Here is a 10628-nt window from a genome sequence, read left to right as displayed (position 1 = left end):
TGATAAATACTGTAAATGTAAATGTCAAAAAGTATTGTAGCGTGAACAGAGTGATTTGTACGCTCGGAATTCAGGAAAAAAAAAAAAAAAAAACCCACATTCACATCATGCTGCGGATGAGGAGTATTAAAAACCTGGAGATTAAGGTGCTTTCTGTCTGCTTTCACATCGCTGAAGACTCACCATCTTTGTCCTGTTTGTCCTTCAGGGGTGACGTAGCCGGATGTTCAGCTGGGATAAAGGTTTCCAGTGGCACCTCCTCGCTCCAGGTCCACACAGCGAGGGGGGTGCGACGCGTGGAGCTCCCGCCAGGGGTCAGCGTGGTGGAGGAGCCCCACCGGCCGGCGCCGGCAGCCGCGGGAGGGGAGCTGCATGTCCGACTGCGGCTGAAAGTGGACCGGCACACGGGTAGATGCTGCCGGGAACTTCCGGAGCCCGTGTAAAGGTTCCTCGGGTTACGCGGGGCAGCATCAAAGGGTCATTAAGCAGCTGGAGATAAAATTGATTCTCTTTGTACTTGCATGAAGAATTTGAATAATGAATGCAGGCTTGCCCGTGTACGCCTCGCCACACTCTGGAGATTAACTTTGATTAATTAAGAGAGCTGAAATTGCGCCTCTCCGAGGTTCTTCGGGCCCACATCTTTCATCGTGGGCCATCTGAAACCGAGCCAGACGCAGAGATCCAGGCCAGGTGGCTACCTTTTAACCCCCGAACTCACAGTGCCCAACTCACAAAAATGTTTCAGAACCTACACACTTTTAGAGTTTCTGTACATATGCGAGTTACATCGACATGTAGGTCTGGTTATCTTGTTTTGTCTTAATTGGCTCTGAGACCAAACAATTGTGGTATTGAGAATTTAACACCAAAATAACCAAAATTTAACACAATGAGTCCTAATTTCAAGGCGTTGAACATTGGTCTCTTGATTGGATATATTAGGCTCAAGTGGGCACACAGTGCAGCATAGTATTAAAGTGAAGTGATTGTCACATGTGATGCACAGCACACGGTGCACACAGTTAAATTTGTCCTCTGCATCAGCCATGACAGGCGCCCGCGGAGCAGTGTGTGGGGACGGTGCTTTGCTCAGTGGCACCGTGGCGGATCGGGATTCGAACCGGCAACCTTCTGATTACGGGGGCAGCTTCCTTAACCACTAGGCCACCTCTGGCCCCATTTCTTTAATTGGAAAAGGGGAGATGCACACAATGTTTGGAATATGTCTAATTTATTTATTATGTAATTTATATAATAGGTGTTATTTAATATAATGTAACATAATAATATTTATTGAGGGTTTATGCAGACATCCTTAAATCCTCCAGAAAATTCACTTAACGGTTTTTGAGGATGATATAGAGCTGCCGTCAAACTGGAACTGGCATTTTGAACGTGCACTGCAATTTTATGGTGAGGAAGCAGCAATTTACTGCGGCAAAGGGCATAAAACCGAAGACAAGGACAAGCGCAAGTGTTTCGCAGACAAATCTAATTAAAAATAGATTGATTGGTAGCTTATGTCCTGGTGCATTTATTGGCTTCAGCAGCCTGCAAGGTTACATTTTCTCCTCCGTGTCAGTTTCTCACTTTCTTGTTTTTCTCTCCGTCAGAGACTCGGCGGAGTGGGATTCAGAGGCTGCAAGCCCACAAGAGTTATATCTTCCACTGCCAGGCCTGTGGGGTGGAGCTGCTTCAGAGGTGAGAGGATAGGTTTCTTTTTATTTATTTATTTTTTATTTTTTTTAATTTTTTTTTTTTACATATATATATATATATATATATATATGCGCGCGCGCCGGTGAGAGTGAACATAAGGACATGAGTCTCGGTGAATGGCGTAGATATTTAGTATTTTGCCATTACTGTTTAGTAATTGCTTTGCTGAGTAGTTATGCATCATTTCTTATATTCACTGTTGCTCTCTTTCAGGGTTTTCCAGAGGGTTCTCCCTCTGCCCAATGGGAACTGGAATGCACTGGTGGACGACTGGTGCTGCCACCCAGATCCCTTCGCCAACAGGAAGCTGCTTCCACGGCCAGAGGATTGTTTAACAGGCGATACGTACATGCTTGTGGCATGGGACAAGGACTCGGACCAGACTCTTACACGGGAGACTAATTCCTCCCACACCGCTGTCGGCAACAGCCATGACTCCGAGAAGGTAAAGGAGAAGCTTTTACAGCATTTTTTACATTTTACAGCACTTATCAGGCACCCTTATACAGGGACAGTCCCCCCCTGGAGACACTCAGGGTTAAGTGTCTTGCTCAGGGACACGATGGTAGTAAGTGGGATTTGAACCTGGGTCTTCTGGTTCATAGGTGAGTGTGTTCCCCACTATTTGAAGCCAGTTTTGTTCTGTTGATGTCATTAATTAAAGCATCAAGAAGTTGTTATCCATTCAGAAATGTCCATGGAAAACATGTGATCTTAAGAATGATTGCCCACCACTTCAGTATTAACCTTATTGACTTTATTGCAATAGGATTAATTAATGTCTGTTCGGTTTTCTGTACAAAAGCTGCTTCATGCTTCTTATGAAAGGTTCAGTCTGGAACTGTATTTCTTAGATTGGACATTTATGGCATTTAGCAGACATTCTTGTCCACTGCTTTGTAGTCCACATCTGATCTTTATGCCTGTATAACTTAAGCTGCTGTTCAACTGAGACCTTTGCAACCCCTATCATGGTGCAGAGAACCTTCCGTATAAAAACAAGCTAAATGTACAGTCAAGAGGACGCTCTGATGTCCTTTCCACTGAGGAGACAGGACCAAAAAGAGGAGGAGGCTCAAGATGACCAGTGCTTGATCAGCACCAAAGCGATAAGAAGGAGCAGGTCCATCTTTCAGATTGAAGGCAGCGTGTGGTGTGTGAGAAGTCTCACAGCAGCATTGTTGACCAGCTGGAGCTGAAGGGGTGCAAAACTGTAATCGGCCTGTAGTGCCACCGCCTTGGCACGCTCGTAAGTGCTTTAGTGCGCTGAATAGGACTCAGTGCATTTTCAAGCGTAAGTTGTCTGCAGTGAGAATTTCAGAACGTACTTGAATTCGTTAAATAAGCTGAGTGGTGTATACGCGGTGTATATAGTTTAAACTTGCACCCGTCGATGTGTCACACGTTGACCCTTACACTAGCTAACAGTAGCCCATGGTTGCGTCATCGGGTAGGTTTACGGCTTTGTTCTTGAGGAACACTTCTTCCCATCTCCCGCACCCCAGGAGTTGCGGAGGATGAGGGCAGCCTTCGTCTTCTTTTAAAGGAAAGGTATGGAGGTGGAGCCATAGAAGGAAAGGCCGCGGATGGCATTGTGGAGGAGAGGAGAAATTCCCTCGTCTCTCTCTCTTTGCGGCTTGGCCGTGGTTTCCCAGGTGGTCTTGAGCAAAACCCTGATTCATCACCGATGGCTCTGTGTTTGTATTGATTTCTGTTTTCCGTGTTTCTTGTCTTGTCTCTGTGTTCTGGCGGCAGAAGCCTAGCCATAGGAACCAGCTTGTGTCGTGTAAAAAATGCAACTCCCTTTTAGGAGAAGCACTCAGTGAAGGTATGTTAAGATTACAGCTATAAATATATTGATGTATAAATGTATGATTTATTATTATTATTATTACTATTTCAGATGCAGTAAAACTTTACATAACCGAGGTGCTGGTCAGAATGAGCTATGAGGACAAAGTCACGGCCTTCGTTCTACCGAGGTGAAAGCTTAATGTAAACTGTCAGCAAGGCTATAATCAAAAGTGGAGTTCATATCTCAGGTCCCTTCGCAACTCCCCTAGTACACTATGTTTAATATTGCTTTAATACGCCTGTTTAATATGACTGTTAATTTCTCTTTGGAGAAGCAGTTGTTCGGATTGGGAATGCCAAATTTAAAACTCCTGTAGGGCAAAATCGCCGAATAAATCACTGTAAAGGAAGAGCCTTTGTGAGCAGTGTTTCTGTCTTCAATTGTGTCCTTGTAACAGATCACAGTTTCTGGAGCGTACCTTAGCTGCCAGGCTTGTTGAGCTGTCGTCTGTACAGAGTACGTTCCGTTTCTCCGTCCAGACTCCAAGTGGCAAAGCTTTTATCTTGGTACGAGCCCTTTTATTTTCATGTCCCGTCTGTCTGTGCCTGAGGCAGCAAGCATTGTGCCGCTGCATTAATTTAACGAAATTGTGCAGACTTTAGTGCTTTTTTTTTTTTTTAATTGGAGACTGTGTGCATGTGAGAGAGAGAGAGAGAGAGAGACTCTCTCTCCACTGTGTTTAAATGGCGTCTCTGCTCCCCAGCTCTGGCTCCTGAACACTGACACGCTGGTTGCCTCGTTTCCAGAGGAGCCTGTTGGCAGCAACATCAGCGCCTCTCCCAGTGCCGGTCATGACGATGAGCATCAGTCATGCAGAGCAGTCGGTGCAGTCAAAGTCCTCTACCTCCCCTGCGCTCCCAGCACGCACCAGGAGTAAGTCGTAAATCCATTCTTATCTCTCTCATCCATCCTCGGTTTCATATCACCTCCAGCCCCATCATCCTTCACCATCTCCTCACAGATTTGGACAGTGTCTGCCTCCGGTTGGCCCTTTGTTTGCATATATTTGCTTTAAGGCTGTCACAGTTGAGTCGCAGCCCGGTCACCTCTGAGATGGAGCTGAAATTTTTATTTATTTATTTGTTCAGGGTGGGCCATTTATATGGATACACCTTAATAAAATGGGATGGTTGGTGACATTGAACACATTTTATAAGTGGTCAGAAACTTGTAAATATCTCATGAACAAATAAAGTTACGTTAAAATCAAGCACACCATTGTTTTCTTGTGAAATTACCAATACATTTGATGTGTCACATGACCCACTTCATATTGAAAAAACAAAAGTTGGATCCAAGATGACCTACTTCAAAATGGCCACTATGGTCACCACCCATCTTGAAAAGTTTGCCCCCTCACATATACTAATGTGCCACAAACAGGGCGTTAATATCACCAACCATTCCCATTTTATTAAGGTGGATCCATATAAATGGCCCACCCTGTATTATATATTCACTGCTTTGGGTGGAACCATCTAGTCCATGTACACATCTAAAGAGCACATACAATTAAATGTATGTACACCACACAGACACACACATTCTCAAAGAAAGACTCTGTTCTTCGCTGATCACATGCAGAAGAGGGTGACTTCCAATATAATGTTTGTCTTTCTTTTTTTTTTTTTTTTTTTTTTTTATCTGAAAGACCAGAATTCAAAGAGAGGCAGGTAGGTGTGGTATTTGACACGAGCGTTTGGTCACGACTCTCCTCTCATCTGCTGCAAGTTCATTTTCTGAGCAGATCATTTGGGGTGTCTGGGGAAAAAAAAAAAAGCCTGACAGCACCTTATACCCGCAGACAGAATCGCTGTAATTACGCAAAACATCAGAGATTACAGGAGCAGCCCCAGGCATGTCGAATGCCCAGCTTTCATATGCTCCATGCCAGCTTCCTGCTGACATCCTTATCTGCGGGTAGAATGGAGAGAATTAAAACCAGACAATACTTTATTGGGTGGGGGGTTGGTGAAAATGATCAAATGATAAAATGTCTTTGAATTCAGTAGTTCATTAATAGGACATTTCATTACTGCACTGTGACATATTGAGTATTGTTGTGTTGTGCCTCACTAGGTGGCGAGTTTGAATCCCGGCTCCGTCTTTGAGTTTGCATGCTCTCCCCGTCTTTGCGTGGGTTTCCTCCAGGTTCAGTTTCCTGCTGCCATGGAAAACTCTAGATTGCCAGAATGGTGTGTGAATGGTGTGTGTTGCATGTGCCCAGCAGTATGCTGCCTCCATGCCCTGTGCCCAGTTTACTGGGATGGGGGGCAGTGGTGGCCTTGCGGGTGAGGAAGCGGACTCGTAACTGGATGTTTGCAGGTTCGTCCCCACAGGCTGCTCCCTGGGCGCTTTTCATGTTTGTCCAATGCTCATTAAGGGTGATTGGTTAAATGCAGAAGGCACATTTCGTTGTGTGCACCATGTGCTGTTCTGCAGTGTTTCACAATGACAAAACAATCACTTTAAATTAAGTGGTTATGGAGGTGAGGTAAATATTTTTTAAATTGATTTTTGTTATTTATCGATATGATATATCAATATTGTGAGATATCTGTACCACAATTAAATGAGAACATACATTTTACACTCATCTTTTGTTTAAAGATTATTATTATTAATATGTGTGAATATTATTGCTAATAATACTCAGATGCAAGCGCTATAATAAGACCCTCATTGTTTTAAGTATATAAAATTAGATTTTGTGCTTCGCCACTGTGGAAACTCCCAGGAAATACTCTGATGTTGTGGTTCCTGGGGTGCTGTGGTGCAGTAAGGTGACTGCTGTGGCGACTTACTGCCACTTCTGCAGCGTCCTTCACCTGGCGCAGCTGTTATTTACCGTAGAACTGGTAATGCACTGTCTGTCCGGTCTGGCGTCAATTTCATTCATGCGTCGGGTGAGACATCTGAGTGGGTCCCTCGTTCCTTGGTAATTGAATGTCAGAGGGAGTTATGGGCCACCGGAAAACAACCTCTGCCATCTGCATCTGTTTTGGGATGTATAGGGTTGTGTCTTATGGTCATAGTGGGGTTTTGCTATGGCCCCACTAACCTGTTTACTTGCACTTCTGTAATTCACTCAGCTAAGGCACAGATGGCTAAATGTCACTGAAATGTCCCAAATAGATCATCGCCATAATGTGTGGCAGGGCATCAATCTCCCCACGTCTCTCGCTTGTCCCCTCTCCAGCGTCCTCTCGCCGACAAATTTCTTTGACATGATTAAAACTAATGTCTCAAGCTGTCGAATTCCCACAATTTACACCCTGGCCTCCGTGATGTACTTGGCGACAAGGGAGACGTATGGTACTGGCCCATCCTGTGATCTCTCTCCGCCTCTTCTCCTCTCCATCAATCTCTCGTCGTCCTGATCGCTTTCTTTTTGTTCCCTCCCCGTCAGGATTCTGGAGAGTTGGGAGAGGGACATCGGCGTCCACCCCCTGACCCTCCCGCTGGCTACCTGTCAGGAAGTCCTCGATCTGCTGCGCTCCAGCACTTCCCGTTTGCCCGCATCTCTGCGCAGCATGAACTCCTACCAGGTGACGCTCCGCAGCAGAAACATGAAACGGAGTTGTGTGTGTGTAGAAAGTTTGCGAGTACGCTTGGCTGTTTGTCATTGCCTACTCTGACAGTTTAAGAGACGGTATAAGTAATTACTGCTGCAGCCGGCAGCTACGTGCCTGTCACTCCGCTCACTGAAGAGGAGCAGGTAGTCGGAGACTGTCAGACATTAAAAAAAAACCACCAGCGCCCCAGCCTCATTATGTTGGAGTTAAATCTTTGAACTTAAATTGCTTGCTCCTTCCTTTTCTTAACCGGGGTGCAAAGAAGTTGAAGAGAATAAAGCCCCCGGAACAGGCGTTTAGGTCCAATCCAGCAGCCTGTCGCTGTTGTCCAGGTGGATTTTTCTTGTTGCTGTTGTTGTTATTATTATTACTTAATATTATTATGACAGGTGGAGCGAATAGCGTTGATTACCCCAATACAGTGGCATCTGCTAGTGGGTGGGATGTAACTCCAAAACAGGAAAAAGTTGGGACATTATGGAAATGGACTATTAGAAGATGTCCTGTTGAATTATGCATGGCCGTAACAGTCTGGGCGGTCCTTTTTATTATTTGGTCCGGCGCGAATAAGCGTGATTGTCCATCTCCGGTGCCTCCGAGCCCGGACAAGGCACGTAATGAGCCCTTCTCTGTGATGTATATCTACAACCTGCACTGGGGTGCTGGTGGCCTAGCGGCCCCATAGTCAGAAGGTTGCCGGTTTGAATCCCGATCCGCCGAGGTGCCACTGAGCAAAGCACCGTCCCCACACACTGCTCCCCGGGTGCCTGTCATGGCCGCCCACTGCTCACTGTGTCACTTCACTGTCACGTTTCACTTCAGTTCAACCCTTCCGGGTTTATTTTAACATTTTAAATATTTCACTGAGTATTTGTTGTCGGTCATCATTTCCTGGATTCTGCTTCTGTTTGGAATCACGCTTTTATTCCGCTTACTTTGGGGAACACAATGGGTGTTAAATGTAGCCTAGTGAACCGGAGAGCCACAAAGGTTCCACAGGTTTAACCACAGGTTCAAACCTCACTTACTACCAATGTGTCCCTGAGCTGGACACTTAACCCTGACTTGCTCCAGCGGGACTGTCCCTGTAACTACTGGTTTTAAGTCTCTCTGGATGAGGGCGTCTGGTAAATAAATGTAAACATGTGGCACCAGGATGCACTATAGGAAGAAGGCAGGCCAGTGAAGGCTGCGCAAATATATGCTGATACGCCTTGGGTGCTGCATCCGTGTGGATTTGACCTGTATTTCCAAACCTAATCATTATTGGGGACAAAGTATCCCCCTTCGCCGATGACAGAGTAGCGGTGCCCCGTCTCACTGCAAAAAAAAGAATGGTATGAGGAACACCGTTTGAGATGTTCATTTAGCCTCCAAATGCTCCAGATCTCAGTCCAGTTGAGCATCTGTAGGATGTGCTGTAACGACAGATCTGATCCATGGAGGCAGCGCCTCACACCTCATCTGCATATGGAAGAGGCATAAGAACTTATGAAGAGCTAACACTTCAGCACTCCTCAGCCACTGTCCATATCACGCTTTACGTTGGGCAGTAGGCCATGGGAGTCGATTCTCACAGTCTTTGAGCTTGATCCGGCCAGGGTGTGAAGGAGAGTTGGCTGGGGGGGGGTAAAGACCATGAGTGTTTGCGTTGGCCTTCATTCCACCAAAACCCTGGAGGCTCAGCGTTGAAAACCATTGTTCTGCCTGAGAGCTCCCTGCCTAATGGGGTGAGAAGTACTTACAATTTAGAGTGGCATTCCTGCACGAGCCAACGGCCCTGCACTCATTTATCACCCACATGCACACCAGGAACCGCAGCTCCCAACCTCCCGGCTGAACGGAACAGACAGGTATCGACCTGGATGGACCCCGGGTAGAATCCTGATTGAACAGAGTGGTGTCTTTTACTTCATCCTTCCTTGTGCTTCTTTTACAGTCTACTGTATCATCTTCACCCATTCAGTTGGCAAGGTTAAACTGGGCTGGATATTTAATCACAGATTGATCATTGTCACCAAATGTGAACGTGCAGATTGGCTTTAATATCCTGGGTGATTCAGCCTGACGAAATGGAGTCTATTTCACCGTGGATACACATGCAGAAATATATTATTTCATACAGAGCGGAAGGGGGAGAAGCTCCTGGTTTTTTATGTTGTACTTGGATGCCACGTTGGCACACATCATCCTTCTCCGAATGCATGGCATTTAAAAAAACGTTTGTAGTTCCAGAGCCTTCCCTGTGGCTCCCGTTAGACTAATCCTCAATCCAGAGATGGCCATCATCCATCATCCCCAAACAGCGCCCACATGAGTCTGCTGAATGCCGTGCCCTTCTGCCTGGCAAATGCTCCGCTAGGGCAGATGGAGAGTGACGGGGTCTTTCTGGATTTTGAATTTTTATTTTTGCTGTATTAATCGAGGATGTTGATTTATAGCTTACTTATTGCTGTTGTGCATGATGGGGGGGAAAAAAGCTAATTGTGGATTAATTTAAGATAACGTTTATGATGATTGTTAAAAATGTCTTGTGCAAGGGTTGCAGCAGGTCTCTAATTCTTTCATTTGTATCCTCATCAGGTTGCACTTATAAGAGCATGACGACATTTGTCACTACGGACTTTGCAAGTCATCCATCATTTCAGGACAAGAGGACATTGCAAGCAGTGCCGTTGTTTTTTTTTATTGTTCCAGCAAAATGATCAAATTATGGAATAAATGATGTGTTTTGTAAAAAAAACTCTTTGTGGTGTGAACTTAACACGTCAGCCTATTCTGTTTGACTCAAGTTTTATGGACGTTTTATGCGTCCACAGATGTTGGCGCGGTCCCCTCCTCCTTCACTCGCTGTTTGTTAAAGGCAGAGGGCACATTTTACCGTAACTATAATCATCTGTTGCGTAATTATACAGTACAGGCTCCAGATGTTCAGCATACCTCGCCCAACACGCGTGCCACATGAAAGCAAACTTGAACGTGCCCGTGCCTGAGAACAGGGAAGACGTCTCGGGCATGCCGCGTCCTCAGTCTCAGCGCTGCTCCAGTCCAGGCCTGCTGCAATCAGGCTGCTACTGGTGTGCGGAGTGTGTGTGTGTGTGTGTGTGAGGTTAGGTGAGGTAGGGTTTGTGAGGTGAGAGCATGATGGATTGTGTTTACTTGGCTCCTGTGAAAGGGGGGACTGTTTATTAGTTATTTATTTATTTATTTGGACAGCCGCTAATGTTGGCATGGCAACGCATAGGAAATGAGCTTCACATCACATCTGGGTGATTCGGACGTGAAGTATGTCTCCATCTCCTCTCTCTTGGATTCTGCTGGCATCACACGCGATGGTCTAGCCTGGACTTTTTGTCTTCATCTAACTGCGTTACACTACAGCAGAGGTATTGTGTTATGGTGCCAGAAATACTTCTGCAGATCATGTTCACAATCTTACAGACCAGTCAATCAAATTCTAGCACTGATCAAGTGTG

At 45.6% G+C, this 10628-nt stretch overlaps 1 protein-coding gene across 4 annotated transcripts in view; it reads left to right on the top strand.

Moving 5' to 3' along the window:
* The window catches only part of ube3d (ubiquitin protein ligase E3D), a 32845-nt gene that overhangs the window by 1478 nt on the left and 20739 nt on the right, over positions 1-10628 (top strand). Inside the window, exons 2-10 of one of the 4 annotated variants that reach the window (XR_003749863.1) lie at positions 209-408; positions 1617-1704; positions 1936-2167; positions 3478-3550; positions 3626-3704; positions 3975-4083; positions 4324-4450; positions 6987-7125; positions 9736-9869. Coding sequence is in view for 3 of the 4 variants with exons in the window: in XM_028981020.1 (XP_028836853.1) it covers positions 209-408; positions 1617-1704; positions 1936-2167; positions 3478-3550; positions 3626-3704; positions 3975-4083; positions 4281-4450; positions 6987-7125; positions 9736-9756 (1111 nt within the window). In the remaining variant the exon portion in view is untranslated. Of the gene's footprint in view, positions 1-208; positions 409-1616; positions 1705-1935; positions 2168-3477; positions 3551-3625; positions 3705-3974; positions 4084-4280; positions 4451-6986; positions 7126-9735; positions 9870-10628 lie in introns of those variants that run through there. The other 3 variants (XM_028981021.1, XM_028981020.1, XM_028981022.1) reach the window with 3 other exon arrangements.

Source organism: Denticeps clupeoides, chromosome 5 (assembly GCF_900700375.1).
Source record: "Denticeps clupeoides chromosome 5, fDenClu1.1, whole genome shotgun sequence".
Classification (NCBI taxonomy): Eukaryota; Metazoa; Chordata; class Actinopteri; order Clupeiformes; family Denticipitidae; genus Denticeps; species Denticeps clupeoides.
Note: the sequence above shows the minus strand (reverse complement) of the source record. Positions and strands in the feature narration are given on the sequence as shown.